Source organism: Moschus berezovskii, chromosome 1 (assembly GCF_049115385.1).
Source record: "Moschus berezovskii isolate FMDL1 chromosome 1, NW_MosBer_1.0, whole genome shotgun sequence".
Lineage (NCBI taxonomy): Eukaryota > Metazoa > Chordata > Mammalia > Artiodactyla > Moschidae > Moschus > Moschus berezovskii.
The window spans coordinates 21,482,566-21,501,935 of record NC_142460.1 but is presented as its reverse complement, the minus strand read 5'-3'; the positions used below and the strand labels follow the sequence as shown (position 1 = coordinate 21,501,935).

Below are 19,370 nucleotides of genomic sequence, written 5' to 3'. Positions count from 1 at the left end.
AGGAGGGGAGGCGGGAGGAAGGAGAGCCGCCAGGAAGGGCAGCAGGGAGGAGGGTCAGATGCCATTAAGGATGTAGGCTTGGTTTTTGGTCTGACAAAAACATACACACACACACACACACACACCCAAATAAAGACATAATGAAGCCCAATACCCACTCAATGCACATATTCCTTGGTGGCTCAGCTGGTAAATAATCTGCTTGCAATGCGGGAGACCGTGGTTCAGCCCCTCAGTTGCGAAGATCCCTGGAGGAGGGCATGGCAACCCACTCCAGCCTTCTTGCCTGGAGAATCCCATGGACAGAGGAGCCTGGTGGGCTACAGCCCAGAGTCGCAAAGTGATGGTCGAGACTGAGCAACTAACACACACAGTAACCACGGTTCAAAGGTGATCAGTAATCAAGCTATGCCCACGTGCCCTCTTGCTGTATAGTTACCTTACTGAAATATTTTACAGCAAATCCCTCATGGCACCGCACCCCTGCCTCTTTCATCAACTGAAAAGAGAACTTTAAAGGGGAGCACAGTTTTAAATTATTGGAAGCCTTAGGGGTTTCAGACAGACAGTGACACTTCGATGGAACTCCTCGGTGGCCTTCAAGAGCAGATTCAATAACGGCCAGAGTGGAAGACCACAGCGGGTGGAGTGGATACGGTTCCAGGTAGGTCAGGTCCAGGGATGACCTGATCAGCAAGAAGAGACCTAAGCATGCGCGCAGGGTGAGACTCAGGAATCCAGAGGATGAACAAAGGTTGAGGCTGTGGGGAAACAGCTGCGTGATGCAGCAGCATTCACTCACTCCATTGACTTGTCAAATGAGCACTTACCATGAGTCTGCATTCCTGCAGGACAAGGTGAAAGATGGTAAGACTGCTGCCTTCATGGAGCTCACACTCCAATGGAGACAGCCATTAAACACACAAGGGTAAAACACATTCATTGTAGTAAGTGCAGGAAAGTAGAATGGCACACGGGAGGTGGCTGCAAGGCAGACTCAGAATTACCTGGAGAGCTGAGAGCTTCAAACAGGTCAGCCAGCAGCTCTGGGCTGAGGAGGGAAGAGGCTGGGAGATACGGAAGCCAGAGGATCTCAAAGCAGGGATGAAGAAAGGGAAGGGAACTCATGTCAAGGGGGCTCAATCAACTTTAATTATAGAAAAAAAAATTTAAAAATTCGGGGTGGGGAGCTCGTGACTTTTTAAAAACGTATTTATTTGGCTGCACTGAGCAGCATCTGGGATCTAGTTCCGCGGCCAGGGATCAAACCTGTGTCCCCTGCATTGGAAGTGCGGAGTCCTAATCACTGGACCACCAAGCAAGTCCGGAGAAGCTCAACTCCTCAACATCTCTGGACACTAGAACTTTTTAGTACCACAGCTTCCTTTCACGTGTTTTTCTGCTAAGAAGCAAGGAAGCACCCCCTCAAATGCACTCAGTGTAGAGAGGAGGCAGCAGTGCGCAGAAGGAAAACCCTTGGCTCCATTCACCAGCTGAGCAGGACTTCAGGCAATCCATTTAACTTCCGCGAGTCTCAGCTTCTGCATCTATAAAAGGGGAAGAAGGCTTTCCATGAGAGATCGTTTTCTGAGGATGGAGTGAGACAAGCTAGGTGGAGCTCTGAGCATAGCAAATGATTACACAGTAAATGAGTATTCGACGCTAAGAACGAAAAGGTTACCCAGCCCCAGTGAGGCCAATGTGCCCGTCAAAAGTAAGCTTCTGTCCCCTTCAGGGAATACCGTTTGATGGCTTCATAAGATTTCTCTTCAAAATTATAATATTCTTGCATTTGCTTTGGAAAATGTTATTCAATCAGACACACATCTTGTAGTTGTTCAGTCGCTGAGTCGTGTCTGACTCTTTGCAACCCCATGAACCGCAGCCCACCAGGCTCCTCTGTCCATGGGATTCTCCAGGCAAGAATACTGGAGTGGGTTGCCATGCCCTTCTCCAGGGGATCTTCCTGACCCAGGGATCAAACCCTCATCTCCTGCATTGGCAGGTGGGTTCTTTACAGCCGAGCCACCAGGGAATCCCATTTACTTTTCCGCAATTTCTATGATTCTCAAGTCTTCAAAACTACAAGCTTGCAGCTCCCGAGACAGGAAGGTGAAAGTGTTAAAAAGAAAACTAAATTATCCTCAAGTCTTCCAAGTCGGCGCCTGGATTCTCATTTCCCTCCTTTATTTCTGACTTCCTTTCAGCTTACATGAGTTATAAGGTTGAAAGGACCCTTGAGAGATTCCTTTGTCCATCTCTCTGCCATAAAATTAAATAGAAGATCTAGAAACCATGGTAGTAATTGTTTAGGGGGAAAAAGTTACAGACTTAATTTAATTCTGTCAAGCTCGCAGAGGTCAGCAGGAGCTAATTCTGAATGAAATGAGGCCAGTTCTCTTCGAAATCACATTTGGGCCAATGAAACTCCAGACTCCAATACATCACATCCTCAGATCCCCTCACTTCACGCTGCCTCCCAGATTATTATAACAAGATTTTAGACAAGTGCAAACACTCCAAAGAGACTAGTTATGTAGATAGGCCTTGACTGAATTTGGACCATCGTGAACAGAGGCCTGGGTAATAAAACATCCTATAGATGGGGCCTGGCGTGCTGTGATTCACGGGGTCGCAAAGAGTCGGTCACAACTGAGCGACTTAACTGAACTGATAGACGGAACTTTGCTCTCACTAAACAAAATTAACCATTTGTATCCAGAACATGTCTGGGCTAAAGAGTAAATGTTGTCCCTCAGTTCAAAAGTGATTGCAGATGAACTTTCTCTGCTTGTTCACAGGCAACCAACCATCCAGTTATTTATCTTAATTCAGGAAGAACAAAAAAAGATGTAACAGTCACTATTTATATGTAATATTAAGTCGCTTAAAGTATTTTGCTTTTTTCCTCAGAAGAGGTGAAGGCCTTAACAGTCCAATCACTAAAGCCCAAAAGATAGTGTTTCATTTGATATTTATTAGATGAAAAGATCTCAGGACTTGATCTTCTGAGTGTTGAATACAGAAGTCAATTTCTCTTCTCAAACTGTAAGTCAACCAGTAGAGAGGGAGATTCAAAATATACAGTAATATTCCGGGAAAGCAGCTCTCTGGAAGTTATCCTGCCTTTTAGCAACTGCAGATTTCTCTGGTATAAATACTCCTACATGCACGCTAAGTCACTTCAGTATTGTCTGAGTCTTTGTGACCCCACGGACTGTGGCCTGCCAGGCTCCTCTCTCCGTGGGCTTCTCCAGGCAGTACTGGAGTGGGTGGCCATTTCCTTCTCCAGGGTATCTTCCCCACCCAGGGACTGAACCCACATCTCCAACTCTCTTCCATTGGCAGGAGGGTTCTTTACAATTAGCGCCACCTGGCTGCATGGAACCAAAACCAGTCAGGGGCCTGGATTTATCTGGGTTTGCTGTCTACACCACCAATGCTCTACTCTCCTCTGGCAGTGCAGACCTGAGTCAAGACTAAGAAGTCAGGATCTTGGAGCGAAAGTCCCCATGACGGTGTGTGTTTTGATTTCATCGCTAATTCTCAAAGGCTAAATTTTAGGGATCTTGTCACATCTGGTCCTGCTCATTCCCAATACTTGGAACGTTCCTCTTGCTTGCGTCTGTGCTCCTAATCCTGGCCAATTTGAAGTTACCAAGGATTGAACAGCCAGTTCACAAATTCCTGAAATTTTAACCATTGGCTGTCTGCTCAGGAGCACAATTGCACCCTGCAGTTAGACAAAGAAGCGGCTGGTTGAAGACTTCTTTCATGCCCTCTCTCCTATTTGAAAAGCAAACTAAGTTGTTAAGCCACTAAAAAGTAAAAATTTCATACCAAAGGATCACATTTAAAACAAGATTGAAAACAGATGCTTCATCTTAGGTAGTCATTAAAAATCGAGGTACAAAAGAACGTTTAATGATGCAGAAATGTTTACGAAATATTTTTAGTAAAAACAGTATGTCCAGAACAATTCTAAATCTGTATATAAAATGACAACAGGAATATAACTCCAGAAAGTAGTTGTGAGATTGTGTGTGGGTTTTATGTTGTTCTTTGTGCTATGTTTTACTTTTCAAATTTTCTACAGTGTTCATGTATTTGTAATTAGAGAATGAACTTAATCCAGTGTCACTGTATTTAAATATGGTGTTTCAGATTTTTTTTTCTTTTGGATTAGTTGCTCAGTTGTGTCTAACTCTTTCTGATCCCATGGACTGTAACCTGCCAGGCTCCTCTGTCCGTGGACTTCTCCAGGCAAGAATACTGGAGTGGGTAGACATTCCCTTCTCCAGGGGATCCTCCCGACCCAGGGATCAAACTTAGATCTCCTACACTGCAGGCAGATTCTTTGCCTTTGAGCCACTAGGACATCCAAACAATCCGACTACAAGTCAGACTGACGAGAAGACTGAATCAGATCAAATTAAACTAGGCTACACCTTTGTCATTTATTTTTGTGATGCTTTACTGTTTTCAAAGTACCACCATAAGCACTAATTTTTCTGTGATGCAAGAAAAGCAGGTTATCATAGCTCATTCTACAGATAAGAAAAGAGGCTCAAAATGGGTAAAAGATTTGCCCAAGGTCACAACGCTAATAGAGCAGTTGAAGGCGGGGGGGGGGGGGGGGGGGGGCTCTGGCCGGGGGTTGACTACCCCCAAAGCTCATCACGTTGCTCATCACAGCTCCTCTCAAGTAGCTTCTACTGAACACCTAGACCCAACTCTGCAAGGAGGCAGTCTCATTTTGCCATTTTTAATGCCCGAAGCCTGACTAGAATCACCCAGGTAGGACATACTCCGTCCAGACATCGATCCTACACAAGCAATACCCATCACAGCCTCATAAGCTTGGAAACTTGTGAACGTAACAGGAGAGCTTGCTGAGAACAGCAGAACCCACTCTCTGGGGTGAAAACCATGTACAGTGTTCTCTGTGCATGCATTTGCAACAGTCTGTAAATACGTCCTGATACTAGTTCCCAGAGGCTCTCCCTAAAGAACTGGGGAGAACCCTTTCACAGGGACTGGCTCAAGAAACAAATTCTGGTGAGATCCTATCTGAAGCCTCTCTGTTGGGGTCCTGTGCAATTCAGCTTGGAATGTCCGTTTCTTGCTCCAGGATCCTTACTCCTGTTCATGGGCAGTGATAACCAAAAACAAGAGCACATAGTCACAAGGCGTAGAAACCAGTCCTGATTGTCCATTTTAGTATGTGGCTACGTAGGGCAAGTCAAACAAACAAGCGCACACCAATGAGCCATCAGGCAAAGCCTAAAAAGTCACTAAGCCTGGAGTCACTAGGCTTCAGGGACACGGGTGGTTTCAGCAGAGGCTGACCCAGAACGTGAGGACGGGCCCTCTCCTCCAAAGTGCCACAGGGCAGCCTGCAGAGGACGAAGCTATCCCACGTGGACCCGCTGAGTAAGCAGCGTGGGCGTCTCAGAGCTCTCTTCCCCATGGTGACAGTAAGCCCACCCTTGCAGCAACATCACAGAGGCCAAAGACATGGACTGTGCCTTATGCAGAGACACGACTGTTTCCGGGGATTTGCTTTCAGACGCTTCAACAAAGACTGTGTGATAAATGTGTGTGAGCTCTCCACCTGCATGGTTTAAGCTAACTTTGTCCGAAGGACCCTCACTGGAAATAAAACTCCAAGCACGGAGAGTGTACAGGGAAATGCTAATCAAAGGCCGAAACTGCCACAAAGGCACTTGGGCTGTTTATTTCCTGAACCACAAGAGAGACTTGGTTAGCACTGCTGGATATCAGAAATTACTTTGCATTGGTGAACTGAGTCATTTTCAAGGTATATGGATTGGCTAGAAATTGTAGCCCAGGATGAACAGGGTAAAAGGAATTAAGGAGCCAAACTGGAATGGCCCTGAAAGTGACTGGAGAACTCTGTCACCCGTGCGACTAGAAAGTCAGCTGGATCTCTCCGTTAAAATAACTCTCCCATCTGTTCTAAATGAACTTTCACGCAAGTGCCACCAAAACACCTACAATGACAGACCCTAGGGGCCTCATCAAGCTCACTGAGGCAGGGTGACTGTTGCCAGCAGGTGTTGAGAAGAGACCTAGACAGCTCACCAACTTCAAATGACCAGAGGCTGCGGACGATCTCTCAAAAAGAACTTAGTAATTGTGAATGATCAATGACCAAGTCAATGTGACTTAGGACCTTTTCCCATGACAACTTGAGGTAGTCTCAGAAATAATTAGGGAGGTTCTGAGCAGAAATGGAGTTAAGTTACTCAAATATGCTAAGTACTAATGTTAGGTGGCCTCATTTATACTCAGAGTGGAGGCTGGGGAAATTTGGGGTTACCTTTAGAGTCCTGAGCAGGACCCCTTACACTGCCATGCCCAGTAAATGTGTGGTATTTATGACAGCAGGATTTCTGAGCTCAAACAACTGTTTCATAAAAATCAATTGTAAAGCACTTTGCTTTAATCTTTATTTTCTCCCTCATTATAAAACTAACAAGTTCTTACTAGAAATGTTACATTATGAAAACTGAAAATTCTCCCAGAATCCCACCCTTGGGAATGATTACTACTCTCTTTGGTAACTATGCTGCCAGATTATGGGGCATACGGTAGTAAATAAGGGCTTCCCTGATGGCTCAGCAGGTAAAGAATACCCCTGCAATGCAGGAGTCACAGGTTCGATTCCTGGAGAAGGAAACGGCAACCCACTCCAGCAATCTTGCCTGTAAAACCCCATGGACAGAGTAGCCTGGAGGGCTACAAGGAGTCCAACACGACTGAGCGACTAAGCAAGCACACAGGAGTAAATAAACAGGACCAAACGGAATCCAACCACCAACAGAATACATGCTAATCTACTCCTGTGCAAGGTTTCAGAGTTTTGACAAATAATTCAACTGACCAGTTTCTCCAGAAAGCTGTATTCATTAGTTTTCAAAGAAGATTCAACCACACAGTGGACGGAAAAACCACTAAGATTTTCTAAGCACTCAATATTAAACAGTTCTCAAACTATTAAAAGTGAAATATAGATAAAAAGTAGGAAATTAAAATAACAAATCTGGTACAGAGAATAAAGTTAAAAAATAGGAATAAAAAATAACGAATTTGGTACAGAGGAAAAAACCATTCAAAAAATTATAGCAGTTTGTTATCAAAACAACGCTTAAATTCCAGCAATTATCATGACTTTAAAACTGCAGTTTAGGAAGCAATCACCTCTTTACCATGAAACACAGCCAGAAAAGTTCTACAGTTCTTCTCATGTGACCAGCTGATCAGTATAAGAGGATACAATGTTTCCAGTTCTTTCAGTTCTGAGTGAAGTAAATTATAACAGAATTGCTACATATGAAAGAACTCTCCACCAGCAGAGGATTGCAGAATGTGGGCCTTGGAACCAATTCAGCTTTTATAACTGGTAAAGGACAGTTTTGATTCCACCTCCCAAAGCTTAGTTTGCAAGGCTTTCAAAACATCTTCCATCTATCGAATGGAAAAAAGAATAGAAAAAAATACATATGATTAAAATCATACATGGTTAAATGATTTAAATGTTGATCATTAATAATTCTGCTATGTCATACATTATACATATCTGTGTTTATTTAATGGAATTCTGTTTAAATAAGACACAAGCCTATTAATAGTAGTTCTCAACCTGTGACCCATAGCTCTTACATTATTCACCACTATCTTGCCTGTGACAGGATGTTAACATTCAAAAACAAGGCTGTTTTCACCATGAAAATCAAATCAAATCAAATATTGAATTAAAGATATATTTCTATTTTAATAGTTTTAGAATACATACTGCTTTGATTTAGCGTGGAATGTCTTTATAATTTTTTCCATAAAGTTTTGGCTTAATTTGTAGTTTGGTTCCCAGTAAATCAACTTTACTAACAACTGAAATAAAATAAGCACTCTCTCACCATGAATGCTAAGATCAAAAGAGAAGACACAATTAAGGATCATTCGTGGAGCAGCACTTGGTCACTGACTGGAAGTTGTTTATACGAAGACACAAACAGTGCAAAACAAAATTACCTGCTTTAGAGATTTTTCTATTTCAACTCTACTTTCAAGATTAAAAAGCTCTTTGTCTTCTGACACAATTTGCTTTTCAGACGACCCTAAAACATAACTGAAGTATAGTACAGTACAAAGTTAAAATATGAGAAGGGAGTAAATATAAAGTTTATATCGATAGCTTTAAAACTCAAAGTATACTGAAGTATGTATTAGTACCGAGTAAACACATAAAACAATTACTTTTGTTAATAGCAACCTACAGAGGAAGTGGAACTACATGAAATCATGTTTTTCTCCATAACAGCTTTGTCCAAGAGCTCTACATATTTCTCAATGCTACAAATATTTCGTTACTGGAAATAAAACTGGCTCTTTAGTAAGCTGCGTGGTACAACAGTAACATTTTGAAGTTTTAAAAGATCCTGAAGAAGTCACTGTTTTACATAACTTTTCAAGAACATGAGCATTTTCAAGTTTTGACTTTTAGTATGTAACCTGTAGCGTCAATTGTTGATTAGCGAGATGTCGGCAACTCCAGCAGCTTTTCTATAACTCACGTGTTGCCCACTTTCTGAGGTAAAGACATGCTACAATTTGAAAATGCCACTGGCCTGGCAATGGAAGAAAACAAGCCCAGTTCTGGCAACCAAATAAATCTAAACAGTAGAGAAGGTGATGTTATTTCTCCAAAACAATCAAACCAAAAAAACCTTCATTCGTTTGCATTTCTTTAGAAGTCTTTCATCACATGTAACAACTTCAGTATGTCACTTCTGTTAAATATAAACAGTCTTCTGTTGGAAACCCAAGATTAATTGATTAAATTTCTAAAAAATGTCATTGAAGGAAAAATTACAGAAGGCAGTTAATATCTTGTTTAGAAAACAAAAATGAGATGGAGGAAAATTAAATGGCACTGATTAATTTATAATGCTGTAAATAAACATTACAGAAGGCATCCATTTCTAAAACACACCTGGTTCCCTGTCATTTAAATTCTGTCCTATGAGGTAACTTTTCCTTAAATTCAACTGTTGTGGAAAGAACAGCTTTGATACTAGGATCCTCTATGCAGAAATCTTCCACATATTTTCTTTTATAGAGATATGGATCGCTTTTAAAGTTCCATACTAACCATACTGGTTTAAGATTTCATGTAGTTTATACTTGTACTCTCCCCCACATAATTTTCACAAATCTTGCTAAAATGCCCTTGGAGGTTATGGGAGCAGTAGTTTGGGCATGCGTCTTCTATTTACATATTAAAACCAAAGCAGGCCTGATCTCTCTCCAGGTGGGCCTGCATGCTTTACATCAAAGAGCAGTACTTGCTACATTCTTCTCCTGTGCTAAAGGCTGGAAAAAGTTTGCAGATTTCACAATTTTGATCCAAACTTGTCTAGTTTCAAAGATGGTGGTAAAACTGGAGTAATCAAAAAATAATTAAATGAAAAATTATGATTAAAAGAACACTATTCTAAATTTTTTTAAAGAGAAAATCTAAGAAATTCAACAGAGTGACAACATACTTCAAGTAATGAAAGTGTAGGCACTTTCTTTTCTTCTTAAATTGTTCTTCTTTCTTGATATTTAAGGTTTCCTAGGCATCTCTGGTAGGCTGCAGTCCATGGGGTCCCTAAGGGTCGGACATGACTGAGCGACTTCACTTTCACACATTGGGGAAGGAAATGGCAACCCACTCCAGTGTTCTTGCCTGGAGAATCCCAGGGAAGGGGGAGCCTGGTGGGCTTCCATCTATGGGATCACACAGAGTTGGACACAACTGAAGTGACTTAGCAGCAGCAGCAGCAGGCATCTCTAAGAAAACCTCTCTAACTGGTGGCTCAGCGGTAAGAAACCACCCACCAATGCAGGAGATATGGGTTTGATCCCTGGGTCAGGAAGATCCCCTGGAGAAGGAAATAGCAACCCACTCCAGTATTCTTGCTTGGAGAATCCCATGGACAAAAGAGCCTGGTAGGCTACAGTCTATGGGGTAACAAAGAGTCGGAAACGACTGAGCTACTAAGCAACAACAACCTCTAAAGTCGTGAATTACATCTTTTCCAGGATAAGTGAAAAGACATTGGGGTCAATTAATTTTGTTTCCAATTTTAAAAGGTTAATGAACTAAAGGGTCATTAAGATATATGTCATCAGACCCTAATTCATCTTGTCTCCAAACACCTTTTAGAAGTCTTGAAAACTGAGGGTACTTCCTTGTATCTCTCAAAACAGCAGACAGTTATTTACAATCCTCTAGGAAAATGGCAACCCACTCCAGAGTTCTTGCCTGGAGAATCCCAGGGACGGGGGAGCCTGGTGGGCTTCCGTCTATGGGGTCACACAGAGTCGGACACGACTGAAGTGACTTAGCAGCAGCAGCAGCAGGAAATAACTAGACTTTGCATTTCTACTTTTCCAGAACATCAAAGGGACTTCTTTCCCGACCATTTCTGAAATTCCTATTTCTTCAAGTTATTCTACTAGACTAAAAGCTAGAGGGAAAAATAAAATGGACAAAATATATTGATACACACAACTGCTTTAAAAAAATCCTATTAAACTAAATTTAATTAAGAAAAATAGCAAATTTTTACTCTGAAAAATGTTCTCACAGTGCTTTCTTCTACAATTTAGCATGACAGACTTTTCCAACAGCAAATAAATTAGGTCCAAACAACAAAAAATCACTTGCTTTAGGGTCATAAATTATTATTTAACAGTATTTTTTAACCAAACAATGTTTAGTCCCCAAGTTTTCATACCAATTTGTCTGCAAACAACTTTCTGAGAATTCAGTTATGAGCTATTCATTTATGCCTCAAACATACCTTTCAATGGCTTCAACACTGAGGCAGAACAAGTCCCTCTTGTAGTCTAGATCCTTGGGTGTGCACCTGTACAGGTAGCCGAGGTTGAGCGAACATCCTGTGCAGTACAAAGTCTCCAGGATGCTGCAACAGAAAACATCACCCTTTAGAAACTGGTTACCACAAAAATCCCATTGTTGAGATCCATAAACACCTAAACGTTTAAGTTGCTAGAGTATGTTTTCCTGACCCTACTAGGTCCTATGTATAAAAAGGAAGAAAAAATGATAGTAAGATGCTTGCATCTGAAATGTAGCCAAGTCACCTCCAGGTCACACTGCCTTCAGTATCTAGTGACAGACGGCATGCACACAAGTGACAAAGCAGAGTACGCTGGATTTCCTTGGTGGCACAGTGGATAAGAATCCATCTGCCAATGCAGGGGACAACGGTTCGATCCCTGGCCCAGGAAGACTCAACACGCCATGCAGCAACTAAGCCTGCGCACCACAACTACTGAAGCCCGAGCTCCTAGGGCCCGCGCTCCACAACGAGCCACCGCAAGGAGAGGCTCAAACACCGCCAGCTAGAGAGCAGCCCCTGCTCACCAGGACCAGAGAAAGCCCGTGCACAGCAATGAAGACGGAGCACAGACAAAAATAAACGAAAATTCAGAAAAACAAAAAGGAAGAAGAGAATATACTAAGAAGATGGTGCTTTTCTAGAACGTAAATGCCTCAATCTGGTATTAAAAATTAACTAAAATTCTGAAATAAGGCAAAAAGATTGTACATGTTCTTTAAATGTTACACTGTCCACCAAGGATCATTAATGCTCTGGGGCCGGGATAGGCAAATTTTTTTCTGTGATGAGTCAGAGAACAAATATTTTAGGCTTGCCATGCGGAGTCTACTACAACTACTTGTCTCTACCACTGTAACATGGAAGCCACCACAGATAATACATAACTGAATGAGCTGTGTCCCAATAAAAACATATTTACAAAAACAGGCTCTTGGCCCATGAGCCATAGTTTGGCATAAAGGATGGGGTTCAGGTGATACAAGCAAGCAGAACTCAGCAACACTGGTTCAGAGCAAGAGTCAATTCCCTTTTCAGTTCTCTAGAAATCTTGATTATGAAGAATAGAAAAGTCTCAGCCTGGTGCTAGAAGGTCTTTATTGTGTATCTCACAGCTGCAATCTTTTAACTGTAAGAGGACAGACCTCAGGCTCAGAACCAGCCAGCCAGGGGTATCTCAGCTAGAATTTAATAACATTTGTTTCCACTGTAATTATGGTCACAGTTACAGCAATTGATACATTCACGGCAGTCATACAGATTCCTTTTAAAATAAACTTAAATAAAAACTCAATGTAATGAAAAATATCTAGTACGCAACAGCAAAGCTGTAAGCTGACATCAGAATGACTGGAATTGGTAAGTAGAGGACACTCTGCAGGAAGCAAAGGGATAGCAAAGCACCATCATTAGCTCCTGCGAATATCCCATGTCCTTGGTGAGGCTGTAAACCTCCCCAGGCCTCATTTTCTTCATCAATAAAGTGAAAAATGATCCAAGGCTGGGTTTTCCAAATTGTTATCACCAGCATGCCAGCGGTACAATTTCTGTTACATTCGCATGCCACCTGCCATAATATGACTTTAAATTCTCCTTAAAGAGAGTAATTTTTAAAGTGAAAATATACTTTATTTGAATAGGACACTCTAACATTACTAAAAATGAAAAACTAATGTTTTAAAATACAAAAACATAGGGACTTCCCTGGTGGTCCAGTGGCTGGGACTCTGAGCTCCCCGAGGCAGGGGGCCCAGGTTTGATCCCTGGGGATCAGGGAACTAGATCCCACATGCCACAACTAAGAGTTTGCACACTAAAGAGTCCACAACCAAAGGTCAAAGATCCCAAGTGCCACCATGAAGACCGTGTGCAGCCAAGTAGATAAATATTAAAATAAATAAAAAATAATAAAATTTTAATATATGATTATTAACTTCTATTGAATTGTTTGTGTACCACTTATTCATATGCATCAGTAAGACAACTTTCGGGCAACAATTCTCCAAAGCAGAGCTTCCCATTCAGTTTGCTGAGGATGCTGCTTGCAGCAGACGGTGGCAGGTAGAGCAGGACGCTGACCCCTTCAACACTTGAGGAGATAAAACAGGGCCTGGGACAGCTGGAGCCCCTGTGCCACCATGTATGCAGCCTTGTCTGTTCGCCTCAATGGGCCCTCCATGTCTGTATGTGCAACATTATCATTATCTATGGGTGCCACAGCGTGAAAGTGGGGCGCATTTATCTAAAGCATTCTTTGGCTCAGAGATTCCACGATGAAGATACTTTCTTTTTCTGTTTTTATTTTCAATGTCCTTCAGGACCAAGCCAAACACCCAAAATGGAAGTGTTGGAACGGGCCTTGAGAAGTTTAGAAACTCTTCCATCTTAAATCTAAAGGCACCCACTGTCACTCAGGAAACCACCTGCCAATGCAGGAGATGTAAGAGACGTGGGCCCGACCCCTGGGTCAGGAAGACCCCCTGGAGGAGGACACAGCAGCCCACAGCAGTACTCTTGCCTGGAGAATCCCATGGACAGAGGACCCCGGCAGGCCACAGTCCACAGGGCTGCAAAGAGTCAGACACGACCGAGGTGACTAAGCAGGCACAATGACTGATTTTATATTGATCACCATGAAAAAGGGCTTCCCCGGTGGCCAAGACTGTAAAGAATCCACCTGAAATGCGGGAGACCTGGGTTCGATTCCTGGGTTGGGAAGATCCTCTGAAGGAGGGCATGGCAACCCACTCTAGTCCTGTTGCCTGGAGAATCCCCACAGAATCCTCCTCCAGAGGAGCCTGGAGGGCTATAGTCCATGGGGTTGCAAAGAGTCAGACACGACTGAGCAACTAAGCACACACACACACCGTGAAAAAAGTTTTATCCCAAATTTTACTGCTGATGATTTAAAGATTTTTATTTAAAAAAATAAAAACATACATACTCATACAGATATAGCTTTACTCACCAACCATTTTCATTTTTACGTTTGGATAGTATCTGCTCCTCATTCACAGAAACATTACAGGTAACACCTGGAAAGAAGTAACAACAGCGTTTAATATGGTTTGATATAATACACGTGCAGGTATTTAGAGACCTTCTAATTCAACTTTAATATCAGAACTCAGAAAGCCACAAAAAAAATAAAGGCCCCAAAGTCACTCTCTCACACACACACAGTGGTTTAAAACTACGTGTATAGGGTCTTCCGGAAAAACACAGCAAAATAAGAGTTATTTCCTTCCCTTCCCAGAAAACACTGAAATTAACAAAATGAATAAAATTAGGAAGAAAAAATTCAATTGATGGTAAAACTTAAAACAATCAGGGAAGAAAAACTTCAACTGACGGTGAAACTTGGAACAATCAGAACCTCAAATCACAGACTATCAAGTATACCTGCCAAACAGTAAAACAGGGATTAACACAAAGAAGAGGGTAAAAGTCTGTGCCTACATCTCCAAGTCTCAAACACAGAGCTCATTTCCCTAAAAGTAGCAGAGAGGGTCCACAGGAACCCAGCCCCAAATCTTTTAGACCACAACTTGAACAGGGGTCACAGCTGAACCCTAGAAGCAACCGGAAACATTCCCAGAGCATCCAAATTCAGGACACATTAAAGGTGGAGGGACATGAAGAAAGGACATCAGAACAGACTCTTGAGTTAACCTCCCCTACAGTCTACCTTGACTCAGTAAACTCCACTCCTATTTGCCCATCGCTCAGATCAGAAATCGGTGTCACCCTACATTTATCATCTCCTTACCCTGCTCCCCTTCAGACACTCCTCTGAGAAGTCCCGTCCGTTCTACCTCATGACCCTCACTCCAGCCCCACAGCACCACCTCCTCTCCCTGAGCAGCTGTACTAGCCCCTGACTGACCTCCCCACTTCCATGCTTATTCTTCTCTTCAGTGCATCCTCCAAAGAAAAACCTGAGTCCTATCACTCTCCAGTTGAAACACCACATTCACTAGAACAGACTCTCGTTTTCATTAGTAGAATAAAGAGTAAGATTCTCAGTTATAACAGCCTACAAAGGCCCTCGTACTGTAGCAAAATCTCAACCCAAATACATACATGTGGTTCTAAAGCAGCAACCCTGGGAAAAAACCTAGACCTCTATCAACAGGGGCAGACTGGGAGGATGAACAGCATCTCCATTAAGAATGTCACTTAAGTGGCACTTCCTATTTTTTCTGAGCACAGGACACACACTAACTCGCTTAGTCCTCCTAATTACTGCATGTAAGTATTATCCTCAAGTCTACAACAGAGAAAACTGAAGCACAGAGACACTATGTAGCTTGCCCCAAGACACAGCTAGTAAGTGGATGACCAGGATTCAAACCCAAGCAATTGAGGGCCATCACCTTCTTTGGTGAGGTGCAAGAGGCAGCTGCTAAAACTGTGAATTATGCCTATATACACTAATATGGAAAAATACTCAGAATATAGGTGTAGAATAAAAAGGTAAGAATGCTTAACAGTACAAACATTATCCCAGGGGTGTTTTTGAAAATTTATATGTTTAGACAATTCAAAAAAATGTACGTTTAAACATGCTCATATATGCATAGAGTATCTGGAAGCATGAATGAGAATAAAGCATGTTGAACTCTGGGCCTTGACAGTGTCAGGATCAGGGGATAAGATTTGGGGACAAGTCCTTTTTACTTTCACACCCTTCTGCGTTGTTTGCTTTTAATAGGCGTGAAGAATTAATCTCAATGAATTACTATGGGAAATGTATGTTCTTAGGCTTATGTTTAACAACCGAAAAGGATTCAGCAATTATTAAGTGCATCCTTAAGGAAAACAGACTTCAAAAATTTCAGGTAACAGGTGGACACTGCTCTCCTTTCTTCACAATACATCCCAGGAAGGAAAACCTTTCACAAATGTCAATAAATCGGTGATGAATTTCTGCCATTAAAAATATTTACAGAATTCAAATAGAACAGAAATTTAATCTTGAAAACCACAAGTCCAAAAAGAACAGTCATTTTTACATTAACTAAGAAAACCACTCAGTGGTAACTTAGAAAACTTACTAATTCAGAAAACTTACTCAGTGGTCGCTCAGTGAACCACTTCCCTAAATAAGTACCATGAAAACAACAAAACAAAGAAACGTTGGGGAAACATACAGGTAGAATCAGTATTAAAAGCTAGAACTCTGACCTTCTTCACCCTTTTACCACATCCTCCTTCCTCTCCAATTTTGTGAGTGTTGTTAGGGCTTTTATTGCAAATCTTCAATCTTTATAATAGCATTATGATTAGTCAACTCTGAAGTTGTAACACTTTAGACTAAAGGCGTCCGCTGATACAACTATTAGGATCTGAGAAATCAATCCTGACATCCCCTGCAGGAAGCAGGCCGCTGAAAAGCTTAATTTCCTAAATAAAGTTAACGATATTACCTACCGATTAACAGAGCCCACTAATTTCTATGAGGAATAACACAGAGCAGCTACACCTTAAATGCTTACAACCTGGTTGGCTGACTTCTTTTTTTTCCCCCTAAGTCATGTTCACGACGTTAATTCATCCATTGCTCTTCTGGGATGGGGGACCCCAGAAAAGGACTTCCACGCGTAAGCCCCAGATGCAGGGATGACTCTCCTCCTGCCGCTTTTCTGGATTTTTCTCAGGCTTTTCTGCTTTTAAAGACCCCGAGTTGCTCCCAAACACCCCCGCCTCTTCCGGGGCCGCCCAGGTGCCGCCCACCAGGGAAGCAGGCACCCTTAGTCCTAAGTCCCGCCCCACCCCGCACTGACTGCGCAGCAAGATGCAGTTGGCGTCTTCCTGGCTCGCCACCCAGCTCAGCGAGTCCCCGAGCGGCCGCCGGCAGCGCGAGCACAGAAACACCAGCGGCCTGTCCTCCTCCGCCGGCTCCGCAGCCTCCTCGCGCGGCGTCCTTTCAGGGCAGGCCACCGACGCGTCTCCGCTCACGGAGCTCCACATGCTCGCCCACTTCTGCAGCAGCTGGTGGCGACTCGAGTCTTCCGAGAGCCGCTTGCCTAGCAGAGAGGAGTCGCCCCACTTGGCCTTGTGGCCACATGTACAGCTAGTAGCGGAACATCCTTCACAAGAACGCGGGTACCAAGCGCCCGCCATTAGCTACAAATCGCCCGCGCCGCGGAGCATCACGGGAGGAAAACACCCTCCTCTGCGCGTGCGCGGGGCGGGGCGAGGCGAGGCGGTGGAGGACCAGAAGGGCGGGGCCTGGGGAGGCGGGGTCGGAGGGCAGCCTGATAGCGCGCATGCTAGCAGTGGAGGTAGGGACTAGCTACGGTGTCCAGGCACCTGGGTCGGGTTTTCACCTTCAAGAAATTGAAAGGCTATAGAAGATCTGCTCGCTGGACTACCTGGGAAGGAGAGTTCAGCCTCTTGCAAAGGAGGTTAGGGGCGTGTTTGAGAAAGTTATGCCCACCAAACTAAATTACAAAACCCTTAGAGCGACCTTCTCCTCCCACCTTCAATCTTTCCCAGCATCAGGGTCTTTTCAAATGAGTCAGTTCTCATCAGGTGGCCAAAGGATTGGAGTTTCAGCTTCAACATCAGTCCTTCAAATGAATATTCAGGACTGATTTCTTTTAGAATGGACTGGTTGGATCTCCTTGCAGTCCAAGGGACTCTGAAGAGTCTTCTCTAACACCACAGTTCAAAAGTATCAATTCTTCGGCGCTTCCCCTTACGCGAAGGGGACGTCAGAGGATAAGATGGTTGGATGGCATCACTGACTCAGTGGACATGAGTTTGAGCAAACTTTGGGAGTTGGTGGTGGACAGGGAGGCCTGACAGGCCTGGAGAATTCCCTGGAGAGAGGAGCCTGGTGGGCTACAGCCCATGGGGTCGCAAAGAGTCAGACACGACTGAGCAACTGAACTAGAGCGACCTTGGCAATGGTTGCTAAAGACTATGCTGCCCATACACCCCCAGAGATGGGGGAGCTGGGGCATAGCCCTCCTTTCGAAGGCCTTCTTCCCTCCCGAGAGGATACAGCCCTTCACATTTAGTGTGTTTAAAAGTCACCTGAAAGAAAGTGAAAGCGTTAGTTGCTCAGTCGTGGTCGACTGTTTGTAACTCCATGGACTGTAGCCCACCAGGCTCCTCTGTCCAGGGAATTCTCCAGGCAAGAATACTGGAGTGGGTTGCAATTCGCTTCTCCAGGGGATCTTCCTGACCCAGGGATTGAACCCAGGTCTCTTGCATCTTTAACAGATGCAGATTCTGCCTCCTGCAGATTCTTTAACATCTGAGCAAAGAATCACCTGGGAGCTGGTTAAAACACAGACTTTTGAGTCACACCGTTTACTGAAAAAAGAGCACAACTGAAAAGTTGAGGATATGTTTTATTTGGCGAACTTAGTGAGGACTTAAGCCAAGGAGGTAGCCGCTCAGATAGTTGCGAGGGACTGTACTGAAGAGGTAAGGGAGGAGCCAGGATATCTGGGAGATTTTGGAGGAAAACAAAACAGGTAGTTGGACCATCAACAGTTAAGTTGAAGGAGGAAACAGACAAAGCTGGACTCCATCCTTGGTCAGGCTGCGAACATTAGGCTACATGCATGGTCACCCTCCCAATGGACTCTGAACTTTGTGCCCGGTGACTATAGAAATGGCATACCAATGGAAAATCAGACCCCCAGGATAAGAGAGCCTCATGACTAGATCTTGGACTCTCCATGGCCTAAAAGAATATGCTAATTATCTCTGTAACAGAACAAAGTGGTAAATTCCATTATGTTTATCGGGATATGACCACAGGCCTATTGATAAATATCCACTGTTTATCTAGTCTTGTGACACATGAATCATGGGTTAACTATGATCGTATCTCTCTTTTACCTTGTCCAGACTAGTTTCAAGGAATTTGGGGAGGTGGGTTTGAGCAAGCACACTTAGGATATATAAGGTTTTCACAAAAACTAGTTGGGGTCCTTGGCTAAGAGGAGACTCTGCCTTGGGCCCGCCAGTATAATAAACTGCACTCCACTATCTGCATTGTCCTTCTGAGTTTGTTTCCCAGAACACATGGCTACAACAACGTAAAGAAAACCATGGCTTCTCAGGTGGCTCTAGTGGTAAAGAACCTGCTTGCCCGTGTAGTAGATGTAAGAGACACAGATTCAATCCCTGGGTGGGGAAGATCCTCTGGAGGAGGGCATGGCAACACACTCCAGTATTCTTGCCTACAGAATCCCATGGACAGAAGAGCCTGGCAGCCTACAGCCCATAGGATGGCAAAGAGTCTGACACGACTGAAGTGATTTATTTAGCTCACGCGCAGACATCTCAAGTTAATGAGTTTACTGCTTTTTCAGTGGACTCATTGAAATCAGGGAGGCCATTGATGGCTTGATGGTCAAAACATCCTTTGTTTCCTGATGCTGGCAGGCAGCATTCTTTGCTCACACCACCTTC

The 19,370-nt window shown here is 43.4% G+C and overlaps 1 protein-coding gene across 4 annotated transcripts; it reads right to left on the bottom strand.

Annotated features, from left to right (window-relative positions):
- Positions 1-980: 980 nt before the first annotated feature.
- MIS18A (MIS18 kinetochore protein A) lies at positions 981-17,083 on the bottom strand. 4 transcript variants are annotated; one of them, XR_008685294.2, is made up of 6 exons: positions 16,721-17,083; positions 13,903-13,969; positions 10,875-10,997; positions 8,056-8,152; positions 7,233-7,491; positions 981-1,547 (listed from the first exon to the last, which is right to left on the bottom strand). XR_008685294.2 is itself a non-coding variant. In XM_055421378.2 (5 exons), the coding sequence occupies exons 1-5, from the start codon at positions 17,058-17,060 to the stop codon at positions 7,411-7,413; spliced, it is 708 nt and encodes a 235-aa protein (XP_055277353.1). In that variant the 5' UTR covers positions 17,061-17,083; the 3' UTR covers positions 4,631-7,410. The 4 variants fall into 4 exon arrangements, 3 of the variants coding, with proteins under 3 accessions (XP_088691980.1, XP_055277353.1, XP_088691976.1); XM_055421378.2 differs by lacking the exon at positions 981-1,547 and having other exon boundaries at positions 4,631-7,491; XM_088835854.1 differs by lacking the exons at positions 7,233-7,491; positions 8,056-8,152.
- Between the last annotated feature and the right edge of the window lie 2,287 nt (positions 17,084-19,370).

What these genes read in the sequence shown, in the direction of transcription:
- MIS18A (XM_055421378.2), bottom strand. Translation starts at nt 17,060, where the DNA reads ATGGCGGGCGCTTGGTACCCGCGTTCTTGTGAAGGATGTTCCGCTACT. An exon ending in CGTAAAAATGAAAATGGTTG is followed by an intron (nt 10,998 to 13,902) that starts GTGAGTAAAGCT and finishes TTTCTGTTGCAG; the next exon opens with CATCCTGGAGACTTTGTACT. An exon ending in TAGAAAAATCTCTAAAGCAG is followed by an intron (nt 7,492 to 8,055) that starts GTAATTTTGTTT and finishes TCCATTCGATAG; the next exon opens with ATGGAAGATGTTTTGAAAGC.